Genomic DNA, 14,585 nt, shown 5'->3' with positions numbered 1-14,585 from the left:
TTCTACTTCATCAGAAGCTGAAGTAGAACGATGAATGAGATTTCACAAGGTAATTAGTTTGCCAAATGTTGTATGGTGCATCTTCTTATAAGTAACATCTTGCAATGCCTTTTCCGAATCTTTAGTTGCTATTAGACTCAAAGTATGTGATACGCATCGGTAATGATATGGAAGTACTATATCGTCATCTTCACATTGAATATGGAAATCTTCCACAATATTTGAAAAATCGGGAATATTATGTACGTTGACCAAAGTATTTTCATCAGATAAAAAATCTAATTTGTCAGGATCATTGTCTTCAGGTATAGCATATAACCGGAAAGATTTTCCAAAATTTGCTGCATTGTCAGTAACAATTCCTACAATTTGTTTTTGTTGAATATTGTAAGCAGCATGAATATTTACAAGAGTTTTAGCAATTTGCAAATGTGTGTGGGAATATTTCATTCGTTTGCATGCTAGAACCGTTGAATGCCTTTTCAATTGATCATCCAAATAGTGGCAAGTTACTCCCATGTAACTTTTATCCAGCGCTCCAAATGTCAGCCGTAGTACATATATAAGGAATTGTTAGAAGCTTATTTTTTAAAGATTCTACGTACTCTTCTTTTTGTTTGTAAATTAAATTCTTAAGGGTTTTACGACATGGTGGATTTGCACCTCTGGACAAGCCAGAAATAAGATTTTTAAATGACTACTTTTCTACTGTATAAATTGGGAGCATTTCTTCCACTATATAGTTGACAATTAATTCGTTAACCTACAATAAACAATATTTTGTACAGATATTTATTTATTTTATTTTTCTGTATTAATAATCAAATTAACATTATTTATTAAGGTCGCCATTTGTCACTTCTGTTCTTGCATCAAAGAAAAATAAGTAAAAAAATTACATTTCATTCAGGCATGACATACTAATATTTTATATTTCAATATAATTATTAATATTAACGCAATAAAATATTTATATAAATACAAATGAACATTACGTACCACATTAGCATCAACTGGAGATTTGCTAATATTTTTACACTTTTGAAATGTCATAAATACTTTTATAATTTATTAATAATACGATTGATATGATTTTTTTTAGAGAAAGCATCCTGAAGCAGCTACACAATATGAAAAATTAAAAAGTACCTCAAAAGAATCTTTGAAACGCAGCAACGCTCCCAATTTATAGTAGAAAAGCAGTTATTTAAAAATAAGTAATCGTATTGAAATAAGGATTGAACTTTCGACAGATACAAAAAATTTCTAATTTTCTCACTTAATGAAAAGAAACAAAATTTTCTAATCTTTTTATACAAATATACAATACGTACTTAACATGGCTATTTTAATGAATACACTAAAATATATCAGATAATATTGGTTATCCCTGTAGTTTATTAGTATATTAGGCAAAAAAATAAGGGTTATGTTACCAATTTAGTTACATATTATAAAATACTTCAGTGCTTACCCGCAAATGCTTATGAAAATTGCCAGTTGATGTTTTAGAACTACTTATGAGACACTGTTTCGGACATAACATGCATTTTGCAATAGTCTTTTTTGTCTGACTTTCTGGATTTTCCTCGTTTCGTACAATTGTAAAAAATTGTCCACTTAAAATTAATGGTAAATCCTTGCAATCTATGGACATTTTGGAGAAACTAATTAAAAATTCGAATGCGCAAATAAAACTTAACTGTTACAACACGGGTATCACACAGGGAAAGAGAGAACAACATAGACGTGTTTACGTTAGGTTTTAAATAAACATGCTCGTGCCTGTAGCCGGTATCATGTGACAGCATGTGAAGAGATGCGAGCTACGCGTAGTAGCTTTTGTTTTTTACATCCCCTCCACATGCTATCGCATGCTACCGAGGCGCGTTCCGAAATCCTAGCGATTATCTGTAATTGGTCTAAAATTTAAAATCTAAAAGCATATACTAATCACAAAGAGCCGCTCACTGAGCACTCAACGAGCGATTGTGCTTTCAGATGCTAGAGAGAATATAATGTAAATACCTTAATGTATCTATATCTAAAAACCTAAAAGGTACCTACAAAAAATACTTAAATACAGATACAGGTACATCTGCCTATTAAGACCTAGGTAATCCACTTAGGTACCGTTAAAGTATCTAGGTACAGTACCTAGGTACTTATACCTAGGTATGTTACAACACTGATTACATGTTTTTGTAGAGTCTATACTAAAAAGCAACCAATAAAGATAAATCTCTGTCAAACTTGAATAGAGCTGATATTCTATGTCAAAATAAAACAATAAATTTTCTTTCTATGATTAAGTTGAATAGAACTTCTTTTGGAAATTTTCTTTTCAATAAGTAATATCTATGAGAAATTTCTAGGTTTGAACGATATCACTTTAAGAATTTTCCAGAATGTACAATGTGATATTGCTAGCTCTATAAATTAGGAACACTGAAACTACAGTAGTTCTTAGACTCTCGTAAAGTCTGTATTTTACAACATTTTGTAAGCGTATTGTGTAATTACTATCTGTAAAAGAAGAATTTTGTTATAAAAAGAAAAAATTTTTATTGGATATGTGGAGGGGATTACAAAATAGAGGAAAAGATTACATAATAAAAAGGAAACCAGAAAACGCTACCGCATCAGTAGATCAGTAGACAGTCGAAAACTCTCAGAAAAAAATATATACGAGAAAAAGATAGAGTACTATGTCCGCTTCAACAGGACAAAACGTGCAAAAAACTGTAAGTATCTATAATTTTTATACATTTTTATATATTTTGTTTCCGTTTTTGCAACTAATTTATCCATAATTTTATTTATAGAATATTGCGGTATACACCTCGCATTTTGGGGAGGAGATTGGCATTGACATCCACTACGTATAAATATCTCGACATCGGAATCAGCGTGGGAACTACATCATTTGTGGAGATACTTATTGGTGACAACCGAGGCAATCAAATAATCCTATCTCATGCAACGTGGACAACACTGTTTCAGAAACGTATGGACATTGAGCGACTAGTGCAGTCGACTTCACCTTCCTCAGCATTACCAATTTAAGATCTCATTGTACAACTCATGAAACTATGTAATGAAAATATTGTTAAATTAACATTACGTGATACTTGCATGTATTTGAAACCAAAATCTGTACTTTTTCTGTTTGAACTCGAACATTGTGTTGAACATATATATTTTTCTTTATATCAATATACATACACAGTGAGCAAAAAATATAAACATTTTGTATCCCTTTTACGTCAAAATTATGTTAATAATAAATGAGATGCAGTGAAACTCTTGCGAAAAAAATATGATAAAACCTCGTTTTTAGATTGTGAAATGTTAGCTTACGCTTTAGATACTATTGTACATGATGCATTACATGACAAATAAATAAGGAAAATGAAACTTTAAAACAATGTCTTCAATATTATCTTTCCCTATTTAACCATTGTCCCCTTAAAAGATGAAACATTAGTTATACCATATTCAAGCAAAAACATAACATGTGTGAGTGAAAGAGAAAACCATGTACAATAGCCATAACGTGTGCAAGTGAAAGCGCACAAGAGGGAGGAAGACAGAGAAAGAATTATTTGGGGGACTTATGATAACGGTGGTGGGGCAATTTCTCCAAAATTTGTTATTTTATTTTCCTATTTTTAATTTTTAATAAATTGATATAAAATTAATATAAAAATTAATTTGATTAATAGTATAATATAAAAATTAGGTTAATAGGTTAATATAAAATTATTTTAATTAATAAGTTAATATAAAAATTATTTTAATTAATAGTCTGATCTAAAAATTATTTTAATTAATTGCTTGATATAAAAATTATTTTAATTAATTGATATAAAATTTATTTTAATTAATTGCTTGATATTAATTTAATTAATTAAAGAGGGGGGGAACCTCTTTTCCCCTCCCCCCTCTTTCCCCACCCCAAATTGAGTTAGAACCGGCCTACCATATCTACTTACAGCAAGTTTTTGATTTAGATCAGACAAAAAAATTTAATACACTTTACAAATTAAATTTAGGACATTTCTTTATAATATTTTTATCATATTGTCGGAACATTTTGGCGAAATATTAATACTGTATGTCTCTGAAACGTTTGTGTAATATTCCTCTACAATTTGCAGTATTACAATGTTTCTGGAATGTTACTAGAAGGTTCAATACTGTATGGACGTTTGTAATTGCAAAAAATATTATAGAGGAGATTTATGCATAAATTACTCTTATCTATTCTATTGTCTTCTGATTTTTGACAAGTAAATTCTCGTGTATAAACAGAAATTATTCTGTGTAGATCTCAAAAATTTTAAAAATTGTTATATTTTTTAAAATCATTTTCTTAATATTTTTAAAAAGTGTTTCAATTCATACAAAAAATATGAGAAAATTGAAATTTATACAAAAATTTTGAAAAATTATATAAAGAATTAGGAGAAAAATTTTCATCAGATTTAGAAAAATAATTCTCATTTTATTTGATCAAATTGTAAACGTTGAATTAGCTTCGCTTTAAAAAAAAAAAAAAAAACAGATTTAAAAGTTTTATAAATTTAATTATGAAAATAAACATACCGGTCAAAGGCAGATCTTAGTAAACAAAACTTATTAGTCTCAATTCTAATTTCATAAATAAATTTACGAACATTTACAAATTCCTTCAAATTACGCGCCGCATATTTTCCAAATTTTAAAACATAATTTTTAAGTGTAGATACACAATAGAACCAGAAATATAATATCACGAAAATTATTAAATTGTTTACCAATTTTATAATGTTGATGCATACAATGCTCCTTACAATTCTTCCTATTCCGAAAATTATAAAAGTTATAACTGTAAATGATTATTCTCTTAGTTTAATTATTCTCTTACTGATACACTGTACCCGGTCATATTAAAATACCGTTTATATCATACTTATTTATAATAATTTCTTTTTAAATTTAAACGAGTAAAAATTCTACATTTAAGATTTTATTTTCAGATAATAAAATGGATCTCGAAGAGGATTCACTACAAGAGCGTCTACTGAATGTTTATGAGCCAACTCTAAATAGCGCGCAAGTTATTTACAAACTATTGTTGGATGCCTTACGGTCTAAGAATTTCCATTGTTTCAAAAACACCATAGAACATCATTTAAAAAAACAGCCGCCAATTCTGGATATCAACTACGTATATCCGAACACGGAAGAAACATGTCTTGATATAGCTAGCAAAAATGGCCTAAAACAATTCGTAGAGTTTTTATTACGTCAAGGTGCAAATCCTAACAGAGTAAACGAGTTATATAATCGTGCTCCTATCCATTTTGCCACGGAGGGTGGACACGTGGACACCTTAGCAGCTTTACTGACAGAACCGACAATAAATTCAAATCTCCAGGCAGGAGAGCAGACTGCCTTACATATTGCGGTGAAAATGAACGACCTAACGTGCACTGATCTATTACTAAAGAATGGAGCCAGCGTTAATATTCCAGATAGTAAGGGCTTAACGGCACTTCATTTGGCGGCAACAAAGGACCACCTGGACATAGTGAAATTGATAATGGAAAAAAGCCGGCAGCGTCCAGACATTGATACTTATAGAGATTGTGATAACTGGACGACACGAGAAGTGATTCAGCACAAAATACCGAGTATAGTGTTGCCGCCCAAATATGAAAATCGCGAGGTAAATGTGCATGACCTCAAGTACTACTTGATTGCCAATGATGAAATAAACTTCCTGGAAAGTATGAAGAATGTCAAGATAGAAGATCTTCATAGTATAGCCGAAGAGCTGCTCGAGATGACTGCACTACGAGGTTTTCACAAAGCCGCGATTGGAATTCTGGAAAAACTTAAAGGGAGGCAGTTCAGCGTAAAGAAAGCTATGCAAGCAGCCGTTCAACAGAGTGATCGTGTTATTCTTCAGGAACTATTGAAAATAGAACCAAATATGGCCAATGATTTGATTCTGAATGCCTGTCAAATGCTAGGAATGCCAAGAAAACAAAGAGTTGATAACACTCACGATCAACTAGAGTGTCTCAAGTTGATTCTGGAACAAGAAAATGTGAACGTTCGTTGTAATGATAGTAAGTACACAAACATCATAAATAAAACAAATCAAATTTTTTAAATAACAAATAGGTATCGAAAGAAAAATAATATGCACCCTGGTGAAAATTTTCTCAGAATTCTTTATATAAGTTTTCAAAACTAATATGTAATTTTATAACTTTCTTAAAATAATTTTTACATTTTTTATACAAATTGGAACATTTTTTTACAAATATTAGAAAATAATTTGCAAAAATCTGAATATTTTTTAGATTTTAAATTATTATTCAGATCAATATAACATCTAAAATATTTATATAAGGACAAATATAAACTATAATATTCATATATTTGGACAAATATAAATTATTATAGACAGGTATTCGTGGTTTAATATGAGGCTTATTCGAAAAGAGAGGTCCAAAACAAATATGAAAACTATGTAGAAATCGGACCTTACTTTCCAAATAACTCTCGTATACATAGAGAAAAAACGAGGGTCGTGGGATACGTGTAAAATAAATGCCATGATATCTCGTATAACTCGTGTTAAATTCTAAGAGAAACCGGTAAAATTTACAGTCTATTTAAACATTTTAGGATGATTATTGATCATTAGTGTTCACTACGTTTTTATAAAAGCTGAATTTAAATTTTGAAGGAAGCAGCAATTTTTACAAATATAAATATACTTTCTACATCATTTTAAAGTCTTTATAAAAAAATATACTTAATTAGGAGTTAGCGATCTGAAATGGTACTTAAAATGAGTGTTAACCTTCAAGCTAGAGATTTATTTGAGAGTTAACACTCAATTTCAGTGTCATTTCGGATTGTCAACGCCAGTTGGATGTTTCTTTTTGTAAGGGGAAGTAGATCTCAATTTTTTAATCTAACTTAAAGGCTATGAATAATTTTCAAACAATCTAATTGAATTCAATATATGCCTTAATGTATATATAAATTCGGCATATAAAGTTGTTACGTCCAGAGTTCTCAGGGAAGTTTCTTTGTTTTATGTCAGAGGATGAGACTTAAGAAATGGAACCTGAGTGAAGACAAGGAAGAATGAAACAGACCTTTAGTTTTGAGCACACTTGTGTCAAGGATGCGTGCAACGAACCGAAAGCATTACGTAAGCTCGAATAAGGTCAGTGTGTCGTGGATACTCTGACTCTTATTCGATCTTGTGCCCGTCTGGTCCTTAGTTTGCGTAAACAAATCGAATCGTTTTTACGCGGAATCGGACCAAGTATCTTGTTCGAGCAAGGAATCGGAGGTGGTTAAATTAATTTAAAAATGGTTAGAAGTAAAAGTTACAATTTATTTTAACATAATAAAAGAAATAAAATGATTACAGTGGTTGATAGTAATTATAAAAGTAATATAAAATAATTAAGAAAATGTAACATTTTTATTCTAATAAACATGAGTGATTAATAAAATCTTTACGGTGGATTAAGGAAAATTTAATAAGAAAAAAATTTAATTATAAAAATTTAAATTCTAATCGGCTACATTAAAATTAACTTAAGTAAGTTCTATATAAATATGTATATATGTGCGTGCGTGCGTGCGTGCGTGCGCGCGTGTGACAGAAATATTGATTTTTCTGGTTAAAAGGACTCAATTTCCGCTATTTCTTCGATTATTTCTACATGGAGATTATTGATGAAATTCTCTGCTTTTTCACGAAAAGCTGGGAATGGTTGAGGACTAAGTTCTATGTTTGATACAGGAGAGTAACAAGGGGAGAGAAGAAGAGAAGTCGATTTTTAAAGTAGTTGTAGGCCTTGAATGGCCTGTCTGCGCGCTCGCCTGTTCCGGCGTCAACGCTTCGCGGCGGCGCGAGATATGTTTTTGCGTTGTCGTGGGCCTTGTTGGCTGTTCAATATAATTAAAACGCGATTTTAAATATCGGTGTTTTAAAATAAAGCCGCCGTTTTTTTCTCTTTTTTTTCTTTAAGAAACAAATAAATCAAATATATAAATTTAAATAAGAAAGTAATTAACATAGAACTACCCGTGAGAGAGGAGAACGAGTTTTAATCGGATTGTAAAGAGATACAATCAAATCGGTTACATTAAAAAAAAAAAGTGGGATTCCAGGATCTACGATCCACAAACATAAGGACTCCTACAGAAATATTACTATCTTACTTCAACGAGCATCTATGCTCGCTCATATGCAGTGGTTCTTCACGTTAGAAGAAGCCACCTTTAATTATTTTGACTTTAAGGGGATGCTTAACATGGTCCTTTTTTACCGACAAAACATGATTAATTTTCGGTCGTGCTTACCTTCTAATTGCATTTACGGATTTCAAAATCCTTCTCCACAATTAAAGTATAAACATTAATGTAGCTCACAGCGCTCCACTTTATGCCAAAAACGTTAAATTAATATCTTTTTTATCTAATCCTAGCTGGCTCTGTAATCTAGACCCACACGTAATATTTCTGTGATATCACAGAATCATTACAATATCACAGAAATATTACATATTACTGTGAAATATCACAGAAATATTACTGTGATATTACACAGTGATAATGACTTTGAAATATTCCACTGATATCACAGAAATATCACAGAAATATTACTGTGATATTACACAGTGATAATAACATTAAAATATTCCAATGATATCATTGCAATATATTGTTGCAATACTTAATTCCAAAGAACAAGGTAATGTCAAATGACGTTTTTATTATGTCTTATTAATGCAACGTCACTATCTCTTTGATTAATTTCGATATTTTTAGTATCCTTAATATTCTTGGTAATTTCGGTATCCTATAGAAGAAATCAACTTACAAATAAAATAATTATGTCTTTGTCCTTTCGTGGAATAAAAGTGAAAGTTAAGAAAAAAAGTTAATTAACTTTATTATTAGTTTAGATATTTACTTAGTTTATCCCTTAAACTGTATATATGTATAAACTATAATGTTCGCTCTTCTGTAATCTATCAATTTAATTATTGCTTTAAAACTCGATCAATAATGATTTTATTAAAAAATTACAGAAAAACCTTTGTATTTGTCTTATTACCATTTATAATTTTTACAGGAGCACAAAAATCGATTTTAATTTTTAAAAATTTTTATCATAAGGTATTTAAAAAAAAAATGTTTACAAAAAGTTTTGTTAATACACATTTAATATTCACTTGGCAATAAATATTTTAAAGTATATTTAGAAGTTTTTGAAAAAAATATACATTTTTACGTCGTTTAATATTTACTGCTCGGTACATTATTTTGTGAAATAGTTTATTCATTAATATTGATTAGACTATTAAACACCACAGTAAAAGGTTTTTCAAGTTTTTTAAAATATTAAATTTCCAACAAATTTTTCTTTAGATTTCATTTTTTTTCAACTCTATTAAAAAATATGATTATATATATTCTATCATTAATTAGGTATTTTATAATGTTCATTAATTATATGTATGTACATAACATTGCGGCTCGGTCACCGACCGTCACAACATACGACGAAACAAGTGAGCGCGTGCACAGCCGCTATGCGGTCCCGCCGTGTGTATAAGACTCCACGCAAACAAGTGAGTGCTGGCACCACCGCTAGGTGGCCGCGCCGCTGGAGACCTTCTCGTGAGTCAAGTGCAGCCACAGGTGTTATATCTAGACGCCACTGCGGCCGACCGAGCCGACTCACCACGACTCACTAGCTCACACTTCAGTGAGATTTTAAAGAAAATCGTTGCTTGTTGTAATTTGGAAACAAATACTCGTTCTAATTTTTTTCCCAATGTGACGTCCCTTGAAAAAAAAGTTGATAAACTTGTTTTAATGAACTGATTTCTGATCAGTAACGGATTATATTTTGTCAGTTAACTGATAAAACATCATCAGTTACTGATCAGTAATCAGTTTATTGAAACAAGTTTATCAACTTTTTTTTCAAGGGGTACGTGTGGAACGCTGTTCCACATAAAATTTCATATTTTTACATGTAAATAATATTTTGTATTGTTATTTAATCTTGAACATAAATTAAAATTATAATTCAAATTAAATCTTTTTTAACAAAAATGAAAAAGGATACAAGAGATTTTTTTTGTAAGTTAAACATTTATTACGTTTACATTATTGTATTGTTTTAATAAATATAATTATTTTTTTCTATGTCTAACATATATTACATATAACAATATGAAAATAACATTAAGAATAACAATAAAAATAAAATAATGTAAAATAATTTATTTATTTAATTTCTTGCAATATTATTTAAATATCACATAAACATCACAGAAATATTTTGAAATATGACAGTAATATTACTATGAAATATCACAGTAATATTACAGTGATGCGTTTTCGCGGACATTTTGATATTAGTGTGATATCACAGTAATATTTCGTGATATTTATGCAATACTTCATTTGTAATATTGCAATGTAAAAGTGATATTGCTGTGATATCACTGCAATATTACGTGCTATGTGGGGAGCTGTCAATGGGTGTCTATATTCGCTTAATATAAATATTTGACGGCCTTTTCCTACAAAATGAGTGCACTATGAGGTGCAGATTAAACGCCGGAACAACGTAAAATTTTCGGAATTTTGTTTAGAAGTGTAATATAAAAGATTAGCCGGACCGAAAATTTATGAGAATACATACGTCCGATGCCGGTATCTCACAGCTGATCTAAGGTGAGCACAGCAGAAGAAAGCAGACAATTAGTTGCCCTGTATTTTGACAGATGGCAGTGTTCAAGTCGGACGAAGCAATCGATCTGTTTATCGATCGATTGGATTGAATCTAAGCTAAGCGATAATAGGTTAGGTTAGGTTTCCTGTCAAATACAACTCTGCAAGCAGATTATCTGCTTTGGCTTGAACTTCTTGGCATTCTGCGTTTCGAAATTCACTGTTAGTATTAGAAATCTATAGTTTCGTATACTGTAGACGTTACCTATAATGTAGATTTACAATACTAACAGTGAATTTTGAAACGCAACCGTAATACAAAAATAAATAAAGGATAGACTTTTTTAGGTTGATTATTTTGTAGGGTAGATTCGGAACAACAACTGCATGATCTCATACCTTTCTCATAAATTTATTCATTTTTAGAATACAGATTTCACATGTCGAAGCTCGAACATTTTATACAGAACACTTATTAGAAAATGTTAACTTTTTAAATTCCCTCTTTATTTTTTTTAAACGTGCACTATCAATTTTTCGCTCTGGACGCAGAACCTGTCGTCTATCTATGAGATCCATTTTTCAAAAGAAATATATTCATTACACAAAATTAAAGAGTAAATGACAAAAGTATCATAAATTAAGTATCAGGCTATGCACCATTTATACATCTACAGATATGTACCGTAGATATCTTACCATTTGAAAGTTCGTATACAGTAACGCTATATACTTGGTACGAGAGATTATTGCATCTCATTACAATATAAATCATTACGAATTGATTGATTCATAATGATTCATGCTCTTAGATTTCGTAGAATCTAAGAGCACGATTGATACATCAGCACATATGACAAGTGCACGCACACTTTGCGAGGATCCCACCGTGCGCATTACTCAGTAAATTCATACGAATGGCAAATTGAAAACCGAATATGGTGCATAGTCTGATACTGACTACAGTTTTCGCTAAAGATAACATAAAGTAAAATAAGAAAAGTATAAAGAAAGAAACTCATTTATACATAGTTTTTATTTCTATCGACTTTGATGAGTAAATATTTTTATTTTATGAATAAATATTTTTAATACAGATACATTATTATTATTATTACACATGTGTATAACCGACTATTCAAGCATTCTTGAGAAAATGATAAAATACTTTCAGCAGCTATATTATCAATACGGAAAAAGAATTGTAAACGGACCTCTCTGACTGGATGTTCATGATTCTTGACTGTTATGCTGAAGATTTCAGGTTCGATTCCTCGGGACAAGATTTTTTTTTGTAAAGTGTAGTATTAAAAAAAATCAATAAATTCAAAAATGCTTCTCTACAATTACATTAACTTCAATTTCGACACAAAAAATATGTCACAATTTTAATACTTTTTTTTTACGTTCCTCATTGTAAATTTTTATGGCGACTATATCTTTTGTATTCTTGAGAAAATTTAATTGAATTGATAATAAAAGAGCATTTATAAACTTACTAATATTTTTTAAAAATTGTTATATATATAAGTTGTAAAAATAATTTTTATGTCATACTAATTTGACACAATTGTGTCAAAATGACATTAAAATGAATCGTAATTGATTGAAAAGTGACTTTTAATGATCATTATGTAGTCACTTTGATATCATTTTGATGTCGTGATGACTCCTTGTTCTGCTTGGGTAGTCAATGTTTTTCCACGCATGCAAACTAGTAATTCTTCTTCGTAATGTTACTATAGGTGCTAGAAATATTTTATTATTTTCTCGAGAATGCCTAAATAGCCGGTTCTATGGTTTTGCTGTATGTAGTAAATTTACGAATGAATACTACATAATCATGAAATTTTTGATTAGGGATCGCCGAGTCCCCGCAATATTGAAAAATTTTTGTCCCATTGCCAACAAAAACGAGAATATTTTTTAGTAGAAAAACCCTAATAAGATGTAACAAAGCGCCTAGAACGGCGCTCCGTGCACGCTAACTATCGTCGACCAATACACGTGTACTCAATCGACATCCGTAACGGCGAGAACACCGCAGTTGTCATAAGTCTATGTCACATCATGCTTTCTCTCTCGACCCAGCGTCAAGTAAGAAAGATGCGGGAGGAGCTCTACGTCTTTTTCTTTCTCAAACAGTCTAGTCTTCTCGACCTATCCTCTTCTGTCTCGAGCGTTCTTGATTTCTCTCATTACAAGCTGGCAACACTGCACAAGCCGGCAACACTGCACAGCTTAGCGAAACGATTTCAGATTTTCTTGTCGCGGATCAGAGTTGCAACGCGCGCGCGCGCGCGCACGCACGCGACGTATTATTCTATATACGTTTTTTACTTATTTATATATATATATATATATATATATATAACATATATTACATATATTACATATATTAGTAGGAAAATCTCGATAAGACAACATTTATTATATTATATGACAATAAAATCTTGCATAACAATTTTAATCAGCAATTATGTAGGTACATTTAGAAAAATAGATGTAAAAGTATTGACGTTTTGTAAAGCATTGAGAACTGCCGATGTAATTTCAAAATAGTATTTTGACAAAACTATGACAATATATATCAATTTTATATCATGATATATTTACAAAATTAGAAAAAAATTGATAAAAAATATAGTTACGTTATAGATGAAACACTTATAAATATAATCCGAGGGGCCATTCACTAATGAAATCAGGTGTTCACCTAATTTGTAATAACGTGTAATCAATAGTGAAATCAATTCGTAATCACGTGTAATCTTGCAATATATTTTGAAATCATTTAAATGAAACTAAAAGCGTAATCAGTGTAATCAAAGAAAAATAAGTGAGAAATCACGTGAAATCATTTCGAGTCGTTTGAAATCAGAACGAAATCAGTCGTGGTAACATGCGACCACGAGACGCTTATGCGTGTGCGCATAGGGACTTCGCGCACGTTGGGTGTCAGACAGACACGAGAAAGTTCCATAGGCATAATAATAGTAAGAACAGGCCGCTAAATTTAACCGTCGGTTAGATAAAAAAATGCTTAATAGGTTTTGTCCTTGGATTTGCCTATATGGAAAAAAAATTTTGGAAGGCAAGAGAATACTCCAATAACACTGCGCGAATTAAAAGCAATAAAAATATTGTGGGAGCACTGTGCCATTGGTACTCTGTAGATAATAAGGAAGAATGCTTAAATCCAGTGCAAATGGAAATACAAGGGTACATAGATGTTAAACAATATGTTATAACTATTTCAGCTCCATGCATGACTGATTTAAACTTAAGGCTAAGCCATGATGTTTTTGAAAAGATAAAAAAGTATTTATAATTATTATATCATACTTTTATAACTTTGTTATGATATCATACTTTTATAACTTTTTTATGATTATTATAACAAGCTACTTTGTGAATTAAATAAAGTTTATGAATACTATAAAATACTTTTTATTTTCTTACTTTTTCATGATGTACATTTAATAAATACTCGTATAATATTATATATATTATTATTTTAAACTTTTTAAAGAATTGGCATGTTGCTTTAAAAGTTAAATAAAATCTAATCAATCATATTAAAATTATTTAAAGCATTAATTAATGATTTCTATTATTATATATTATAATTTAAAATTATGATAAATTTGTAACAATATTTACATTGAAATTAGCAATAATAACAAGTAATACTATTGAAATCATTTGCAATCATAATAAAATCATTTGTAATCACTGCAATCACAATGATATCATTTGTAATCACTGTGATATCATTTGTAATTACAATGAAATCAGCTGTGATCACAATC

At 30.2% G+C, this 14,585-nt stretch overlaps 2 protein-coding genes across 12 annotated transcripts in view; one reads left to right on the top strand and one right to left on the bottom strand.

The window, feature by feature from the left end:
- Positions 1 to 2,711, bottom strand: part of LOC105203454 (nucleoporin NUP2) — a 233,973-nt gene extending 231,262 nt beyond the window's left edge. For 3 of the 7 annotated variants that reach the window (XR_005576312.1, XM_039457389.1, XM_039457395.1), the window contains exon 1: positions 1,475 to 2,709. Coding sequence is in view for 6 of the 7 variants with exons in the window: in XM_039457389.1 (XP_039313323.1) it covers positions 1,475 to 1,657 (183 nt within the window). In the remaining variant the exon portion in view is untranslated. Of the gene's footprint in view, positions 1 to 1,474 lie in introns of all 7 variants that reach the window. The other 4 variants (XM_039457391.1, XM_039457390.1, XM_039457392.1 and 1 more) reach the window with 2 other exon arrangements.
- Positions 1 to 14,585, top strand: part of LOC105203879 (transient receptor potential cation channel protein painless) — a 271,244-nt gene that overhangs the window by 30,576 nt on the left and 226,083 nt on the right. For all 5 annotated transcript variants that reach the window (XM_039457384.1, XM_039457387.1, XM_039457386.1 and 2 more), the window contains one exon: positions 5,022 to 6,119. In XM_039457384.1, coding sequence (XP_039313318.1) covers positions 5,030 to 6,119 — 1,090 coding nt within the window. In that variant the 5' untranslated portion in view covers positions 5,022 to 5,029. The remainder of the gene's footprint in view (positions 1 to 5,021; positions 6,120 to 14,585) is intronic.

The sequence above is a fragment of the Solenopsis invicta genome, chromosome 14 (genome assembly GCF_016802725.1).
Source record: "Solenopsis invicta isolate M01_SB chromosome 14, UNIL_Sinv_3.0, whole genome shotgun sequence".
In the NCBI taxonomy this organism is placed as follows: domain Eukaryota; kingdom Metazoa; phylum Arthropoda; class Insecta; order Hymenoptera; family Formicidae; genus Solenopsis; species Solenopsis invicta.
This window is presented reverse-complemented; position numbering and strand designations above follow the sequence as displayed.